General features: G+C 50.7%; 1 protein-coding gene across 1 annotated transcript; it reads left to right on the plus strand.

The window, feature by feature from the left end:
- Positions 1-10,272: 10,272 nt before the first annotated feature.
- ODF1 (outer dense fiber of sperm tails 1) lies at positions 10,273-19,002 on the plus strand. The gene is made up of 2 exons (XM_002710721.5): positions 10,273-10,770; positions 18,537-19,002. The coding sequence occupies exons 1-2, from the start codon at positions 10,451-10,453 to the stop codon at positions 18,976-18,978; spliced, it is 762 nt and encodes a 253-aa protein (XP_002710767.1). The 5' UTR covers positions 10,273-10,450; the 3' UTR covers positions 18,979-19,002.
- The last annotated feature ends 494 nt before the right edge of the window (positions 19,003-19,496 follow it).

A 19,496-nucleotide genomic window follows, 5' to 3' on the forward strand; every position in this document is an offset into this window, starting at 1 on the left:
CAGCGCGCCAGCTGTGGCGGCCATTGGAGGGTGAACCAACGGCAAAGGATGACCTTTCTGTCTCTCCCTCTCACTATCCACTCTGTTAAAAAAAAAAAATAAAAAAATAAAAAAATAAAAAAAAAAAAACAGGAAAGGAACAGGGCACTAAATTAGGAAACCCCCAGGAGGGAAACAATGCAATTTTATTATTATTATTTTTTTTGACAGAGTGGACAGTGAGAGAGAGAGAGACAGAGAGAAAGGTCTTCCTTTTGCCATTGGCTCACCCTCCAATGGCCGCCATGGCCGGTGCGCTGCAGCCGGCGCACCACGCTGATCCGATGGCAGGAGCCAGGTACTTATCCTGGTCTCCCATGGGGTGCAGGGCCCAAGCACTTGGGCCATCCTCCACTGCACTCCCGGGCCACAGCAGAGAGCTGGCCTGGAAGAGAGGCAACCGGGAAAGAATCTGGTGCCCTGACCGGGACTAGAACCGGTGTGCCGGAGCCGCAAGGAGGAGGATTAGCCTATTGAGCCGCGGCGCCGGCCAACAATGCAATTTTAACCGTTCAGTTGCATGAAGGCCGTCGGTGTGCAGAGCCTGCAGCCACGTTGGATATTTCTGGCGGGCACCAGCCCAACAGCTACATGGAAGGGGGCGGGGTTTGGGGCGGTGCCTGCAGGGCTGTCCTGCGGACGCTGGCAGCCCTCGGCTCCTCACTGCCTCCCCACCTACATCGTCTCCACCCTTAGATTTTTGTTCTTTACTCTTTAGGGGAGGTCGAGGAGTGATGTTCATTATTCTGTAACTCCTTTCTGCTGTGTCAGGGCGTTGTTCGTGCAAGGGAACAAAAATCCCTTGCTCTCTGATCTAGAGGGACCATGTATGGAGCTAGAGGTTCCACACCACTCATTGGCAAAGGCTGGAATGCCTGCTTCATCAGCATTTCCGCAAGAAACCAAATTCTAGAGGAGACAGATTTGACAATCAGGCAAAGAAGGACCAAGAGTAAGAGCCATGCCTGAGAAGGAGAGCACTTTTTCCCAGATGGTGGAAGCTGGGGGGACTTCCCTTACCAAAATCGTGGGACCACTTGGCTTGAGCATAGAGCCTTTGGCTATCTTTGTCTATCAGCCCACTGTTGTGAACATAAGCCTGGCAAGCTTTATCGCTCACTCCACATTTCCATCTTGTCCTGTCAGCAGGTGATCTAGGGCTTGTAGGTGGCTCATGAACACTTTAGCTTGGGAATCTAAAGACAGGAGTAGTTTGTGTGCTTCCTGGGCCAAGTCCCCCACGCCAACAGACAGGTTTCTTAAAACAACTTCATGGTATGTAGTAAGAGTTTCTCTCATTATGGTGGAAAAGTTTACAGGGGGCTGTTCCCACCAATAGTAGCTTCTCAGGACAACGAGTAGGAAAAGGTGTCAGCTGGAAAGAGCCTCAGCCTTAATGCCCCTCCCTAGGGAGGAGTGTGTGGCAAAATGCAATATCTACTTATCTTTTAGCCTTTTAAGATAAACATGAGGTCCTCATTGGGCTCACAGACTTGGCAGGATTTTCCTCCGGGCGGGCGTGCCTGTGAAGACTGGAAGGGAAGAGGTTTAATTCTTGACAGATGTACCAAGCTGGAAATCCCTGTAATCTAACCGCAGCTGGGGTGCTAAATAGCACCCGAGGGCGTCCGGGCCATTTAGGACAGTCCCCCCTCCAGGTTCTGAAGAGAACTAGGTCTCCTAGGGAGATCAGTTGTTTGTGATTTTTGGAACCTGGCACCAGGAGAATCTTGTTGCCATATGTGGTCAGTCTTCTGCTCCTGACCTGAATTAAGAGGATGCCAGGGGCCGGTGCCGCGGCTCAATAGGCTAATCCTCCACCTTGCGGCACCAGCACACCGGGTTCTAGTCCCGGTCGGGGCGCCGGATTCTGTCCCGGTTGCCCCTCTTCCAGGCCAGCTCTCTGCTGTGGCCAGGGAGTGCAGTGGAGGATGGCCCAAGTGCTTGGGCCCTGCACCCCATGGGAGACCAGGAGAAGCACCTGGCTCCTGGCTTCGGATCAGCGCGATGTGCTGGCCACAGCGTGCCGGCCGCAGCGTGCCGGCCACAGCGTGCCGGCCGTGGTGGTCATTGGAGGGTGAACCAACAGCAAAAGGAAGACCTTCCTCTCTGTCTCTCTCTCTCACCGTCCACTCTGCCTGTCAAAAAATAAAAATAAATAAAGGATGCCAGAAGTGAGAAAGGGCCTCCCATAAAATATCCCAAAATGGGTGAGGCTGTGAGGTAGCCGTGGGTGCCAACCTCATCCTAAAGAAGCGGCAATAAATAGCTTGCTTTGAGGGTCTGGGGTCTTGGAGCCGGTCCCGGAACCTCCCGAGGGGCAGACTTGTTGGCTGCTGCACCTGCCCAGTGCATTCCCTCCGAGGACAGAGCTATTGCCTTCCAGGTGTTCCAACAGCCACTTCCAGAACTCCCATATGAATCAGAAAAATTAATGTTCCTACCTGTGACATCCAGGGTCACCCAGGGGCGTGATGGTTCTATGGGTGCTGGGAGTCACCCAAGTTCCGGGGCCCTGTGGGCTGAGGGCAACCCCAGCTCCGATGCCCCTAACGGTGGGTCAAATCCCTTGTGTCAATGACCCAGCTTCCCACACCCAAAGCTCTGAGTTAGCCCTGAGGTCATAGGACACTGATAGCCGGACTGCTCTCTTAGGAGCCTGTTGTCTGGACTGTAGCTTCCTGTGTTGGAACCCCTCTTCCTCTTTAGCCTTCTCTGTATAAGTAAACACTCAAATGCTAAAGTTTGGTAGGAAGACAGAAATTAGCCCATGTGTATGAAAGAGGCCTATGGAAAACAGCAACCCCTAGCAGCCTTGGAAGCAGCCCAGAACCTGCTTTCCCAGGCCGTAGCAGAGAGCTGGATCAGAAGTGGAGCAGCCAGGACTCGAACCGGCGCCCATATGCCCATATGGGATGCTGGCACTGCAGGTGGCGGCTTTACCCACTACGCCACAGTGCCCACCCCAGAATCTTTCTTGTGATACTGAATATTTATTCAAGACAATAATACACCAAGCATATTTACAAGTAGAGCCACAGAGCACGGACATATTTCAAACTTGGAGTGTGGTTTTGCCACTCACAGTGCACAAAAAAGGTAATTCCTATATTAATTATAGAACCTAATACAAAAATAATTTTTCTTTAACAGATAATTTCTTTAAATTGAGGGAGATGTCCTTAAACATTTTTTTTTCAGGAATTATTTATTTATTTGAAAGGCAGAGTTACAGAGAGGGAGAGGCAGAGGCAGAGTCTTCCATCCACTGGTTCACTCCCTAGAGAGCCACAGTGGCCAGAGCTGTGCCGATCCGAAGCCAGGAGCCAGGAGCTTCTTCCAGGTCTCCCACATGGGTGCAGGGGCCCGAGCACTTGGGCCATCTTCTAGTGGTATCTCAGGCCTTAGCAGGGAGCTGGATCAGAAGTGGAGCAGCCGGGACTCGAACCGGCACCATATGGGATGCCGCCCCTACATTCTTTACTTTTAGTAGTCAGTAAGGAAAAAAAGAGTTCGCTTTTATAGAGGTCTCAAGAGTTTCTTTGGGAAAGAAAAGGTTTATTTCAGCTTATGGTTTGAGGTTACAGGATTGGGCAGCCCCATAGTCCAGTGTCTGATGGTGGCCAGCTGTGCTGAGTGAGCTAGGGAGGAGAGCGAGAAGCTGGACCAAACTCCCAATGAAAAACACTCAAGGGGCCAGTGCTGTGGCATAGCTAGGTAAGGCCTACAGTGCCAGCATCCCATATGGGCTCTGGTTCAAGATCCGGTTGCTCCACTTCCGATCCAGCTCTCTGCTATGGCCTGGGAAAGCAACAGAAGATGGCCCAAATGCTAGGGCCCCCGCACCCACATGGGAGACCCGGAAGAAGCTCCTGGCTTCTGGCTTCAGATTGGCCCAGCTCCAGCCATTACGGCCATCTGGGGAGTGAACCAGTGGATGGAAGACCTCTCTCTCTCTACCTCTGCCTCTCTGTAACTCTGCCTTTCAAATAAATAAATAAATCTTTTAAAAGAAAGAAAGAAAGAAAGAAAGAAAGAAAGAAAGAAAGAAAGAAAGGAGGGAAGGGGAAGGAGAAAGAAGGAAAGGAAGACACTCAAACCCCTCCCAGGAACCCCTCTCCGAAGGCATGCGCCCAGTGTCCCAAAGACCTCCCACGGGCACCACCCATGCCATCGTTAGAACAAGTGTCCCTCCTTAATCAAATCAATCACGAACAGTTTAAGCAAGGACAGTGTTGTGGCGCGGGGCATGCTGGGCCACCACCTGCCCATGTTGGTATCCCATAAAAGCACCTGTTCAAGCCTCGGCCATCCCATGCCCAAGTCAGCTTCCTGCCAACGCAACTGGGAAAGCAGCAGAGGATAGCTTTAAAAGCTGCATTAGTTTTGGGGAGACAAATCTTGCTGAATGCATGATGTTCCACCCTTGGCTGCCCAAAATTCACTTCTTTTCTCATACAACATACAACTGATTGCATCCTCAGTCCCAAAGTCTTAACTCAGTTGGGCATTAATTTAAAAGTCTATAGTCTCATCTGAGGCTCAAGGCAAACTCTCTTAGCTATGGACCTTATAAAGTCAAAAGCAAGTTACATACTGCCAACATGCAGTGGGGAGGCCGGCCAACCGTGTGCACTTCCATTCTAAACAGGAGACAAGGAAACAGGATTACCAGGGCCAAGGTACGATCAAGCTCCTAGGGCCGGCTGGAGTCACATGCCTGCCCTGCAGAGAGGCAACTTTATTTGTAGTTCCTACAGGTGCCAGACAGGACTGGGAGAGGGGAACACGGTGCTGTGCATGCTGGGTGGGCCAAGCACTGGCTGTCCATTGCAGGCTGACTTCCCCAGTGGCCTGCTTAGAGCTGAAGACCGCCTAGGTTCTGGGACCAGAGATGGCTTCTGGGATTCAGTGCAAAGCGGACAGTGTGATGGACAGAACAGTATTGGAAAGTGTCTCCTTACAAAACTAGCAACACCATCATTGAAAGACCTTATCCAAAATTGTGAGTCTACAGGCCGGCGCCGTGGCTCACTAGGCTAATCCTCCGCCTAGCGGCGCTGGCACACCGTGTTCTAGTCTCGGTTGGGGCGCTGGATTCTGTTCGGTTGCCCCTCTTCCAGGCCAGCTCTCTGCTGTGGCCAGGGAGTGCAGTGGAGGATGGCCCAAGTACTTGGGCCCTGCACCCCATGGGAGACCAGGAGAAGTACCTGGCTCCTGCCATCGGATCAGCGTGGAGACCAGGATAAGTACCTAGCTCCTGCCATCGGATCAGCGTGGTGCACTGGACGCAGTGTGCCGGCCGCGGCGGCCATTGGAGGGTGAACCAACGGCAAAGGAAGATCTTTCTCTCTGTCTCTCTCTCTCACTGTCCACGCTGCCTGTCAAAAAAAAAAAAAAAAAAAAAAAAGAAAAAAAGAAAAAATTGTGAGTCTACAAAGTCATCTATAGTTCTACTGCTTGGGTAGCTACAGGTAATTTTTTAGGGTATTTCTCTTGCAGATTCTTCGTAACAGAGTTGAGGACACACTGTGTGTATAATTTTAATATTTGAGCACTTGCTTTGATCCAGCAGCTGCTAGAGCAGTATCAGAGGAAGAGACAAAGGGAAAGATCTTCCATCCTGTGACACACTCCCCAAATAGCCACAATGGCTGGGGCTGGGCCAGGCTGAAGTCAGGAGCCAGAAGCGCCATCTGGGTCTCCCTCATGGGTGGCAGAGGCCCAAGTTCATGGGCCATCTTCTGCTGCTTTCCCTGGCACATTAGCAGGGAGCTGGACGGGAAGCAGAAGAGACGAGACTCAAACCGGCGCTGCGATACGGGCTCTGGTGCTGAAGGTGGAAGCTGGACCCCTCGCCCGTCAGTGGCAGCCGTGGAGGGTATATCTGTGATGCTGGCCTCCTGAGTCACCTTACCTGCAGCTGTCCCATCTGATGAAAGAGGCACGGGGACCATCGTTGGCCCTTAGCTCTGCCAGTGCCGGGACCCAGCACAAAAACAAATTAAAGTTAAAGCAGAACAAAACAAAGGCCCTGACAGCTCGCTGCAAGGTGAAGTGACCCTGGAGGACCACTCGGTTCCATCTCCCCGAGGACTGCTTGAGCGCAGTGTGGGATCTGCCTTGTGGTTCCCATTCGTCCCACTGCTTCCCTTCACTGCCCCTCGGATGGTGCTCCCAGCAAAGTTTCTTTCTTACTTTTTTATTTTTCAAAAAAATTTTTAAAATTTTATTTAAGATATACAAACTTCATGCCTTTCATATATACAAATGTAGGAACACAGTGATACTTCCCACCTAACCCTCCCATCCGCCCTCACTCCGCCCTTCTTCCACCCCATCTCCTATTCTCACTCTTTACTTTTACAAAGATCTAATTTCAGTTTCCTTTATACTCATAAGAGTAACACTACAGTAAGTAAAGAGTTCATCAAATAGGATTCAGAAAAAATCACTATTCCTCAAAGTAGAGACAAGCGCTGTAAACAATCATTGAATCTCAAAATATCCACTTCACTCCTCTACATTACCTTTTAAATACTCCATTAGTTACCACGTATGACATTTTTTTTTTTTGGTACTGGCTAAATTCACTAAGTTTAATGGTTTTCAGTTGCATAGATCACTCTTTGAAAAAATACTTATTTATTTGAAAGATAAAATTACAAAGACCATGAGAATGAGAGCAATCTTCCATCTACTGCTTCACTCTTCAAATGGCCATAAAGGGCAGGGCTGGGCCAAGCCAAAGCCAGGAACCTGGAATTCCATCCGGGTCTCCCACATGGGTGCAGGGGCCCAAGGACTTGGGCCATCTTCTACTGCTTTCCCAGGTGTGTTAGCAGGGAGCCGGATTGGAAGTGGAGAGGAGCAGCTTGGACTGGAACTGGTGCTCATATGGTATACTGGTGTCACAGGGGGTAGCTTAACCTGCTGTGCCACAACACCAGCCCCTATAGACCATTCTTATGGGTTAGCAGGTTCTGATGAATTTCAACACTGTCTGACATGAATAGATCACGTTTCCATCTGGTCTTTCACGGAGATACTACTGGATTCTGTCACTTGAAATGATGAGAATGTGCTTGGTAATGAAGAGGGAACTCACTGGGAAGATGGGATAAAGGAAGAGCCCTAGTTGAAATACAGCTATCACCATCTTAATAATGTGCCACACAAATACAGATGTGTGTATTGAAGCTCCTGGACCTGTGTATTTAGCAGTTGAAAACGGAGAGCTTGCCCGTCTCAACCTTTGCTGACATTTGCACAGGGATGGAATTGGAGGGGAAATAAGTGTTCAGAAGTTGATCCCTGGGAGCTGGATAACTGCACCACACCTGCGATTATCTCTCTGGGGAGGGTAGGCACACCACCATTAGCGGAGCCCACCCCTACTAGCGGAGCCCGCCGCTCAGAGCTGGGTGGAATCGATCTGGAAAGACATCAGCGTTTGTCTGTAGCAGGGTGATATTCAAGTCTGAGTCCTCCCAATAAGTCAAGGGGCACAGGGACTCTGGTTTTCTTCCCTAAGACACGTCACCTGCACAGAAGGGGCTTCCTGCGCCAAGCCTGGGGCAGGTGGAGCCGCTGGGAACGGCGCTGTGGTCTCCCGGTGGACAGGGATCTTGCCTCTGTGATCACGCCTCCTGCAAGCCTGTCTCTACTGCTTCCCCCTGTTGCTCCTAGGCTTCCTATCCGAGTCACGGAACCATTATGTCGCTCCCCCTCTTCATGGAGGAACGACACTAAGCCCTGCCTAGGCTTCATATCCGAGTCACGGCAGCATTATGTCGCTCCCCGTCTTCGTGGAGGAACGACACAGGACCCTGTGTTGTTCTTTCGTCTGCTCGGCCCTCCCCGGGTTTGCTGCTGGTTCTTCCCGGGTTGGCTACTGTCCCTTCCACCTCCGTGGAAGGGCGGTTCCCCCTGCCACTTTCCCCACTTCCGCGGGGAAGCGGCACACCGCCGGCAAGCTCTCTCGGGGGCTGCACAGGTGTTCCTTCAGATAGATGTTCCTGGTGCATGTTGTCTCTCTCCTCCTTTATAGTCCTCTTCCACCAATCCCAACTCGGCTGCCCACACGCCGAGTACGCTGCTCTCCTCCAATCAGGAGCAGGATCAGCTCCTGGAGGTCATCCTCAAGTTGGCAAGAGGCAGCTGTGTAGAAGCTGTTTCCTCCTCTCCCAGCGCCATATTGTGGGAGAGCAGATGCATAGAATAAGTCTTAATTCCAGTAACTTAGTCTAGTCCGAGTTGCTCCCCATATCCCCCATTCCCACTTGTTTTTCCTCAAGAGTTGGCCTCCTCTTTCATCCTGGGTGAGCTTGCCCACTCCCAGGGTTCCCACCACCCGTGGCTCCCTAATTTATCTCTGTGACCCTGTACTCCCTCGAGTTCCAGACCCAATCTGTTGACAGGCTTCTCCACATGCGTCCCTTTCAAGGTGTCACCTCCTATCCACCAGGTCCCTCACACCGACTCTTCTTCCAGAGTTCCTTGTCCCAGTGCACCTGGAGTCTGCCACCCTACAAGCCTGGAAGGCATTTCTGACGCCTCCGCCCTCATTCTGTTCATTATTTTTTTTTTAAAATGTACTCATTTGATAGTTCAGCAAATAAACATAAGCCACCTGCTGTGTGCCAGGCCTTGTGTTAGCTATCTAAAAGTGAGCAGAAGTTGACACGGTCCCTCCCCTCCCGGCCCTTAGTCCAGTTGGAGAAACAAATTGTGCCTGAGGAAGGGTGTGTAGAGCCCTGGGAATGTCTGGGGGCCAGCGGGGGCTCCCTCAGCATCATACAAGAGGAGAGTTTGAAGAGTGCCTGAGGGACTAAGCCAGTCAGACAGACGGACAGTGGGAAGTTCCAGTTCGAGCGGACAGGACAGTAGGTGTATACGCCACGAGAGAGGGATGACCTTCAAGAAAGGTCACCATGGCGGAGGTGGACCAAGTTACAGTAATGACGATGGGAGGGGCTGCAGGGACGGGCAGGGGCTCTATTGCAGCAGCTACCCTGAGGATTTTGGTGCTTCCAAGAGGACAGGGAAGACTCTGAAGGGTTTTAAGGTGGGCAGGGTGGGGAGAACTTGAGAGAGGACAGCTTTACCCATGAAAACCACTCTGGCTGCGACGCGGATGGGCCCTGAATGGACGTGCATGGCGGCCGTCCCCCTGGCTTTCTCCTGGCCATCCCCACGCCCTGATCCCCAGCCTGGAGTTCTGTCATCTCTTGTCTTCCAGCGGAAGACCCCCCTCCAGATGCCCCCTTGCAATTCACCTTCAGGGTGGCTATCTGACTACTTTTCCACTTCTCTCAATAGCAAAGAAAACCAACGATTCTCCACCGGGCTCGAATAAAGTGCAAACTCAGTCTGGCCGGCAGATTCCTTCACTCCTGGCCCCTGTCTCCCTCTCCTGCGCCACATCCAACCACTTGTCCCCAAGTACCAAATGCCCTAACCCATGAAAAGGAGGGTTGAGAGCTGGACAGCGGTTTGAGGGAAAGGACTAGCTGGGTAGAAGGAGCGCAAGCCAGGAGGCTGTGCCTAAGGCCTGCGATGTTGATCCAATGGAGCATGCAGGGAACTGGTTGAAGTAGGGGTGTTGGGCATTGGCGTTGAGAAGTTTTAGGCAGTACCACAGGAGTATCAGGATCACCACTGGGGTCACCGAGGGACAAGGCCTCTGGGGGCTCAGAGGTGTGATCAGGGTGCAGGTGCTGGGAGGTGATCCCTAAAGACAAGGCTCTGAGCACTGAGTGGTGGAAGATGAGGGCAGGAACCCCCCTCCGCTGCACAACTCATGGCCTGGGATAGCCAGGACCCTCATGAGCGAAGAACGGGCAGGACTGAGAGACTTCGCACTCAGAAGGTCGAGATCAAGGGCTGCCTTGGTTAGGAGAACTCTAAGAAAAATTTGTAATAGTCTGCCTGCCTGGAGCCTGAATAAGTTGTAGAGTCCAAGGGGCTAGAGCTAAAGGACACAGAGCAAAGAGCCGGGCAGCTCCTGCCATGGCCCCCCACCTCGAGATCAACCAACACAGAGACACAGCTAGGGCTCATTCCCAGCGCTTACACAGTCAGGAACATGAACCATCAACCCCGTGAACCCAAAGAGCAGTGACCCCTCCCACCCACGGTGAATAAACCCTCAATGTTCGTGTGGTTCTGGGGCAGCTCTGCAGCTCAGGAGGGGCTCAGCAGACCATGACTGAGTGAGGTTCACATGGCAACCAGAAGACTATGACATCCTCAGAGGGCGGTGAGGTCACAGAGCAGAAGCCTTCAAGTAAGTGAACCATGTGGGCCTCATGTATTTTTAAAAGAAACTTCTGAGAAGAGCTTAGAACAATTTTTTTCCCCTGAGTGCCATTCCCCAAAGGTACTCACAGAACAATAAGGTGTGACTGTAATGGCTGCACTGAGTTGTCTTTTGGACAGCGTTAGAAGGGACATAAAGAAGGTGGACAGAGAACTCAGGCAACTGAGATGCATCGACGAACTTAGCACGCGTTGCCTGTGCGACCTGTACATGCATCCGTACTGCTGTTGTGACTTGCACCCGTACCCCTACTGCCTGTGCTATTCCAAGAGGTCCCGTTCCTGTGGCCTGTGTGACATCTACCCTTGCTGCCTGTGTGACTACAAGCTTTACTGTCTTCGACCATCTCTCAGAAGTTTGGAGAGGAAAGCCATTAGAGCCATAGAGGATGAAAAGAGAGAGCTTGCCAAGTAAGGGAACTTGTTCTCTAGTTGGTATATTAGCCTTATAAGTTGAAATACGGTAGGGCGGGGGTGGGGAACGTGGCAGTCTATACTTGAACAAAGATCAAAAGGGTTCAACACAAGGACCCTGGTGACTTAGGGAAGATTTAAGGAGAACAAGTGGGAGCATGACGGGAATGGTAAGATTCTCAAAAGACAATGTAATGACGTCAGTTGGCAAGGTTGGTGGTGGTTTAATGGTAGGTGTGCCAACATGATAAATAAGGTGGCTTTAATGACAGATAGAAACGGGGGTGTCATTAAAAAGCCATTGGCAATGACAAACTAAACATTTTTTTCTGGTTATGAATGAAGTGATTGGAGTATATTTGGACTTACAGAAATGACTACAGAAGTAATCATAATTGATCAAATCCTTAATATTTGCCAGAGGCTTTGAGAGTAGGGGAGCAAACTGAACAATAGAAGCATTTCCTGGGTTTTGGAGGGAAGCCTTTCTCCCAGCCCCCAACTCCAGACATCCATAATCTGTTGCCCACCTTCTCCAGCCCGACTAAAGGCTGTATGAATAAATTACAGAAGTTGCAGCTTTCATAACAGACTTTTAAAGAGCTTTGATAGAACTGGATACTTTTAAAAATCACTCTACAAATTTTGGGGTTTGATGACATTTTCTTTGTGTCCAGGAGAAAGCTTTCCTTTTCAAACTTTCTACCTATGCCATTTAATCTGTTACTGTTGGTGGAAAGGCAGTTGAAAGCACTGTCCCTGGTTAAATAAATTACAGACCATTCATATGCTGGGATAATATGGAAAAAGGATTGAGAAAGCATTTTACATATTGGTGAAAAAAGCAAGGCGCAGAAAAATTGTGTTTAGTATGCTAATTATTTTAGAAAACATATGCATAGGAAAATGGATGATGGATGAATGGATATTATAAATGATAGATGATAGATAACAAATGATAAATATAGACGATAGATTAGACAGGTAGGGATGATGGATGGATGAATAGAGTCCCTTGACAACAGTGACTGTGATGTGTCATTGGAAAGGACAATGACAATTACTGTCTAGGTCACCAGTCACAAAGATCAGGAATGGACCTGTGACAAAGTTATAAATTCAGCTATACTCTCATTGTTTATTTTTACTACTTAGGATATCAAATTAAAATAAATTGTTCACACCATGAGTCTGGAACTCTTTTTTTTTTTTTTTTTTTTTAGACTTATTTATTTTACTTGAAAGGTGGAGTTACTGAGAGGGAGAGGCAGAGAAAGAGAGAGAGATCTTCCATTAGCTGTTTCACTTCCCAAATGGCTGTGACAGCTGGAGCTGGGCCAGTCTGAAGCCAGAAGCCAGCAGCCAGGAGCTTCCTCCGGGTCTCCCATGTGGGTGCAGGGGCCCAAGGACTTGGGCCATCTTCCCCTGCCTTCCCAGGCACACCAGCAGGGAGCTGGATCAGAAGCAGAGCAGCTGCGACTCAAACCAGCACCCATATGGGATGCCAGCGCTGCAGGCAGTGGCCCAACCTGCTATGCCACAGTGCCAGCTCCGCAAACTCTTTTTAATGTTTGATGCTGGGACTGGCATTGTGGCACATCAGGTTAACTTGCCACCTGCAATGCTGGCAGCTCATATGAGGACCACGTCGAGTTCCAGCTGCTCTGCTGCCTATCCATATCCTTGCTAATGAGCCTGGGAAAGCAGTGGAAGATGGCCCAAGTGCTTGGGATCCTACTACCCACATGGGAGACCTGGATGGAATTCCAGGCTCCCAGCTTTGCGTTGGCCCAGCCCTAGCCGTTATGGCTACATAGGGAGCCACACATCTCGTACATCATACAAGATATGAGAACTTCTCTGGTTTGTGCCGCTTTTCCTGACAGTATATGGGTCTTAGATTTTCCCCTGTGCCTGCGGCAGTATGTGAAGCTGGTGATGCCTTCACATTAATTCCTACATCTCTGAACTGACAACTCCATGTCCACTTAGAAACGACCTACGGCTCGCCCTCTTTTCTCCCCAGCCACTTTCCTTCCCATTCATAACACCTTGTGAAATTTCTACGCTCTATTTCTGACAGCTTGAGATTTCACTCCCCAGTAGGGATTAGTGCCTCCGACAAAGCTAAATATTCAGTTTTCCTGAATATGGGGAGAAATAAGCCCTAACCCCAACCCCTCACCCAGAGGACTCCCACAGTGACTATTTTTTTCTTCCAGTGAAATAGCTCTTTTTGTCTGGTCTCTCAGCCAGCTCCTGATCCATGACTGAACAGGTCCAGAAATACCATGGAGATTCAATGCTTACAGCCAGTCCTTGGTGTGAAACTCGCTGCAGGCCTTCTGAGTCTGGGATCCATAGTCACATGAGCTTCCATCCATGCAGGGATACCAGATCTGTTAGTCACCTCACCCTTTCAGCTGTCAGGCTGTGTCGTCCAGAGGTCCGCTGCCCAACGAGAAAGACTCCCTGCTTCACAGTTGCCTTGTCCCCACTGAAATCAGTGTTCTACGTGAACGTGGACCTGCTGTCTCTGGGGCTCATTGAGCCTTGGCTCACACTTTCTTACGAGCACCCTTAAGTTTCTTTTTTCTTTTTTAAATTATGCTTTAATTCCAATTTCCATGAACTTTTTTTTTTATTCGACAGATAGAGTTAGACAGTGAGAGAGAGACAGAAAGATCTTCCTTCCATTGGTTCACCCCCGAAATGGCCACTTCAGCCGGAACTACACAGATCCGAAGCCAGGAGCCAGGTGCTTCTTCCTGGTCTCCTACACAGGTGCAGGGCCCAAGCACCTGGGCCATCCTCCACTGCCTTCCCGGGCCACAGCAGAGAGCTGGACTGGAAGAGGAGCAACCGGGACTAGAACCCAGCACCCATATGGGATGCTGGTGCCGCAGGTGGAGGATTAACCAAGTGAGCCACGGCGCTGGCCCCATCAGCACCCTTAAGTTTCTTGAGCACTCCTGAGCCAGTCGACTCATGTGTGTCTTGTCAGACTGGGCATGGAGGTTCTGGCCCATCTCCACTGTTTCTTGAGCGGCTGCTTCCAGAAATACCTTGGCAGTGTCTTCCTTAGCGAGCACTTGGGTTTGTTTCACTTCCCTGAGATCTCCTTTTCCTCCCTAAGTCATATTTGCGCCCAAAGCACTGGCAGTGCCCTTGACCCTTCCTCCTCGGAAACGAGAGGTGACTGAATTTGGTGCCACAAGCTGCATGGGAGTTCGCACCTGACTTGCCATCACACTTCGCAGTCTTTCTTGTCCTACAGCTGGAGACACAAACCCCAGCCCCTCCTCAGTGCTGCCTCTGGGAGCTTATCTAATTAGTGGGTGTCTCACTGTGGCTCTGACACCTGGCACCAGGCCCTGTGGGCATCCCAGCTGTACCCAGGAGCTGCACTGGGCTCAACCTCTGCACCTGTTACTGGCTCTGGAAATTAATCCTGAGACTGCCTCTCCATCCATGCACCCAACTACCTGTGGCCTGAACCTCTCTAAGAAATTCCCTTGAGGGGGCTGGTGCTGTGGCACAGCAGATTAACGCCCTGGCCTGAAGCGCTGGCATCCCATATGGGCACCAGTTCAAGACCCGGCTCCTCCTCTTCCAATCCAGCTCTCTGCTTTGGCCTGGGAAAGCAGTGGAAGATGGCCCAAGTCCTTGGGCCCCTACAGCCACATGAGAACCTGGAAGAAGCTCCTGGCTTCAGATGGGCGCAGCTTCAGCCGTCGTGTCCAATTGGACAGTGAACAATCGGATGGAAGACCTCTCTCTCTCTCTCTCTCTCTCTCTCCTCTCTCTGTGTATCTCTGACTTTCAAATAAATAAACAAATCTTTAAAAAAAAGAAATTCCCTTGAGAACCCCGACACGAAGGGCACCACGTTAAAACATCAAAATCGGCCTTCTCATTTCTTCTCCCGATACCCTCTTCATGCCCTGAGCACGAGGTTTTTGGCAAATGCACTTTTCCTCGGTGAGGCTGGTGACAGTCCCTTTGTGGGGTTCAGCTTTTTGTGGGTTTGCTGGTGCCTTGTCCAGGTCTATTCCCAGAGGCCAGAGCATGATTGAGCCATGGGAAGCCAGCAGAGAGCCACTCCAGGGATCTCTGGCTGGTGAAAACCTGGCTCACCCACCGAGAAGACTCCTTCCTTTTCCTCTGTGTCCTCTGCAGAGGTCAGAGAGAGCTGGGCCCTTCAGTCCCCTCTTACGCTAATCTCTTCATATGCGTAGGTCTTGCGGCCCTGTCACCCCTTGGCTGCAGAGGTAGGCACAGGTGCCCACTGAGGTCAAACGCTCTCTGGTTTGACTGTACTGTTTAATGATGAAGACTTGGGGTTTGATCACATTAAACCTCAGATAGGTGGGGCCTGGTACAGCCTGGTAAGGAAGCCTCAGAGTTTGCTGAGTGAAAACCGTGCCTGGTGCTTTGTGGCTGTCTGACCTTCTCCCACCCTGGTGGGCCAACATCATCTCAGTCATCTTGCAAATGCTGAAACAGATGCAGGAACACTGTTCTTGTCTGCTGGATGTGGTAGAGCCAAGACTTGAAGCCATGTTTGCCTAAGTCTGGACTCCACACGTTTAATCACTAGGTTAGTGGTTCTCAAAGTGTGTTCCTGGACCAGCCTAAGCGGCATCACCCAGCACTTCTTCAAAATGCAAATCCTCGGCCCCACCCCAGATCCACTGAATCTGAAACCCTGGGTGTGGGTCCTCGCCACCTGCAACTTGCAGAGCTCAGCCGTGGAGTCAGGTGCACCTGTCTGCTGAGTGACGCTGTCTTCACCCAACGTCTGAAGAGAGAACAGGCAGGAAAAAAGGCAAAGGGAAAAGAAAAGAAAAAGAAGAAGATGTGTTGGAAGGGAGAGGTCGAGTTTAAACAGGTCTTCGAAGCCAAGCACCCAAAGGAGGCCGGGATGAAGGCTCCCCTCCCTTCGCGCCCAGGCGGAGGTGGGCATTTGTGACATCTCTGCTACCTTGTTCAGTGCGAGGCTGGGTGGGACTGATGCCTTGTGAAGATGGCTGAACAGATGCCCCTGCTGTGGGCAGTGAACTCCAGCTTCACCAGGGAGAAGAGGTGGCAGCACAGGCACCTGCTGTCTGCTTCCATTGCCCTGGCATTTCTAGCAGGCTCCCTGCGGGGCAGGTTTCCCTGTTTCCTGAGGTTTGAACTTCGTCCCTGTTCACAAGGATGGGAGGCAGAACCCCAGAGAGCCATGGAAAATCCCATACAGGGTACAACTCCAGGCAAGAGTCATGTTGCCAGAAAAATATGGCCCCTCCATTTTCCTGTAAACCCACACTGCCTTGCTGCTAACTACTGCCTAGAAGCAAGAAGAGGAAGAAGTCTGACCTGGCCAAAGGTTTTTAAACAATTTTCTGAAGACTCGTTGGATTCAAGACCCCTGTGCAGCTGCTGCAGGGTCGCAGGAGCCAAAGGGAGAGGCACAGAGAAGAGGGAACTCGGCAGTAGTGTGGAGTCGCTCCCTCCCTGGCACACAGGCTGCCAAGGGCATGGATCTGGGGGTGAACTTTGGCTGACTTCTGCAGGCTGCAAGAGAGCTGCATCTTGCAGAATCACCATGGCAGCGATGGGGGTCCCTGCCCGCCTTGGCTGTGGCTGATCTGGGTTCAACCCTGTGATCCCTCCAGAGGGCACCACGGGCTCCTGGCTGAGTCTGGGCTGGGTCCCTGCATCTTTGCAAGCCCACATGGAGGACCTAGTGCTGATTCTCCTGCTGCCCTCCATGGTATGGTACAGGCCACTCTGGAGCACCCTGGGTAAGACAGCCCTGAGGCTGGCGCTGTGGCATAGCAGGTAAAGTCACCACCTGTGGTGCAGCATCCTATGTTGGTGCTGGTGCAGAGTCCTGGCTCTGCTCCAGCACCAGCTTTTTGCTAATGTGCCTGGGAAAGCAGCAGAAGATGGCCCACATTCTAGGGCCCCTGCACCCACATGGGAGACCTGGAGGAAGTTCCAGGTTCCTGGCTTCAGTATGGGGAGTAAACCCATGGATAGAAGATAGCCCATCCCAACTTTGCCTTTCAAAATGAATAAGACAAATCTTAAAAAAAGACAGCCCTGTGCCACCCAGGTTGCTTGTGGCCTGGGGGAGGAAGTGGAGCTGACAGTCCGCTGGGGTGTTACACAAGTCGTTTCTGTTTGCCTGTGTCTTGCTGGACTAAGTTCTATTTGATGTTGTGTAATTAGCCACTAAGAGTCTTAGCTTTCAGTACAGGGATAGTGAACCCACACCTTGTTAACTCAATCATGATTAAGACTTGTGTGAAAAATAGCAGCTAAGTGTACTACATATAGCACGATTTCATAAGAACGCACAGAACTATATGAATATAGGAATACACATATGGAAAGTCTAGCACCATAATGTTAAGTGTTACAAGGGATTATGGGTATTTTTAAAATATCCCATCTTGTGCTGATCTGCATTTTCTGAGTCTTCTACAGTGAAGCTGAACAATGTATACAGCAAAAAGGAAGGAAATTTACAAACAAAATTCAGCATGAACGATGACAATGATAATTACATCTGTATATCACAGTTATTGTGCAGATTAAATGAAATAATGGCTTTAATATACTTAATGCTTTCCATGGAATATTAAAAGAGAGAAACCTAACACCCTAACTATGCACCAAGTGCTACGGTAAATACTTTTCCTGCATTACTAATTTAGACCTCACAAAAACCCAGTGAGGTAGACTACCACTGTGTCTTCCAGAAGTTCAAGGAAAAAGGATTCTTGTGAAAAAACAACGCATGGAAATTCAAGATTTTTGACACCATAATAAAACTTGTAATTCTGCTTTCTATGAACTTTCTGAAGAACACTGGCATTGTCTTAATTTTACAGATAACGAAACTGAGGCGTAGAGAAGTACCTTGTCCACGTGGCACAGACAAGATACATAAACTTAGCTCCTCGGGGTCCAGAAATCTATGACTTCTCCATGTATCCTAACCGATGGATAGGTGTGAGCCACTCTTGCCCTTTTTTTTATTAAGGATTCACACAGTAGGACCACCTAGTCTACAGGGATCACCGCAGTGGTATTTAACAGCTGGCTCCATGGGGCCCTGATCTGCAGTGTTTAGTTAATTGTTGTGAAGATTCCCACGGTGACTGATTCCAAGCTATCCACAGGAAGGCAGGGAACAAGGAGCTGGGAAGAGGTGTGTGCGATCAGCTCTTGCAAACTGGTGGGCTCCCAACCAGCCCAGTGCCTGAGCTACCCAGCCGCAAGCTGATGGTCTCTGTGGTGCCTGGTGTCCGAGTGTGGGGCAGTTTGGCAGTGGCAGGAGGAGCCAACTCCGAGTAGGCAGGGCCAGGTCCCAAAGGGCAGAGCCAGATCCCAGTGGGCAGGGCCAGGTCCCAGTGGGCAGGGCCAGGCTGTGGCTCTCCTGCCATGCTGGCTGTGGATGGAACTTTCCGGCTGAGTCTGTGCAACTGCCCAGTGACACCATCAGGACTTCATATTGCAGGGCAGGCTTCCCAAACTGGCAGCATCTCTAAAATGCTGAGTTAAAATGGTGTCTCCTGGGTGCGTCCCATTGAAGAGAAAAGCTAATATTAATGGTAATAACTAACACATATCTGTAGAGTTCAACCTTTCACACTGACTGCTGTTAACTTATGCTACAAACAATAATATAGATTGAAATGTGGCTTCACAGGCCGTGGCTGAGGTCTAAGCACCTTCTTCCCTTGCCCTCTCTTTTTGCTCAATTCCAGACTGAGAAGAACCACGAATAGAATCCTGGCCTCCTCTTGCTGTAGCAGTAACATTTTAGGATCGGTGAACGTGTGCGGCTTTGAACCTGACCAAGTCAAAGTACGAGTGAAGGACGGAAAGGTGTGTGTGTCAGCCGAGCGGGAGAACAGGTACGACTGCCTTGGGTCGAAAAAGTACAGCTACATGAACATCTGCAAAGAGTTCAGCTTGCCGCCGTGCGTGGACGAGAAGGACGTGACGTACTCGTACGGGCTGGGCAGCTGTGTGAAGATCGAGTCGCCGTGCTACCCATGCACTTCTCCCTGCAACCCCTGCAGCCCCTGTAGCCCTTGCAACCCCTGTAACCCCTGTAGCCCCTGCAGCCCCTGCAGCCCCTGCGACCCCTGCAGCCCCTGCTACCCCTGCGGCAGCCGATTTTCCTGTAGGAAGATGATTTTGTAAGGCATCCGGATGTAGGAACCCATAACTTAGAATTCAGCCCAGCCAGGCAGCTCTTCCAGTGTTTCTCTTCCCCTTCCCATGGCCCATGTAGGTTAGGCACATAGGAGGTTAAATACACAACTGCAATCTGCTGGTGGTGTGTGAAAGTCTTTTGGCCGAACCCCTCACGGGAGCCCTGCAGAGTTGGTGGGTGTTGGAAGAAGCAATGGACGGAAATGGAGGATGAGATGGTGAGCTCTCCTCTCCACCTGGCTACCTCTGAATTCTAGGAGAAGATACTTTCTGGGTGGGCTTCCCCAGACACTGTGTGTCCAAATGAGCCCATGGAATGGCCTCAGCCCAGAAACCAAACTGCGAGAGCAGAACCAGAGTAGTTAGGGCTGAAGAAAAGCATTTCTCAAAGCTGCTGCAATGGCGGGTCCTGGAGAGCCAGGGACTCCCCAGGTGCCAGGGGTTCAGTTTGCACCAGGGCAGTGAATATGAGGCCAGGGGCCAGGGCCTGGGAGAGTGCCCCCAGG

Source organism: Oryctolagus cuniculus, chromosome 6 (assembly GCF_051225735.1).
Source record: "Oryctolagus cuniculus isolate XC-2025 breed Fujian yellow rabbit chromosome 6, ASM5122573v1, whole genome shotgun sequence".
Lineage (NCBI taxonomy): Eukaryota > Metazoa > Chordata > Mammalia > Lagomorpha > Leporidae > Oryctolagus > Oryctolagus cuniculus.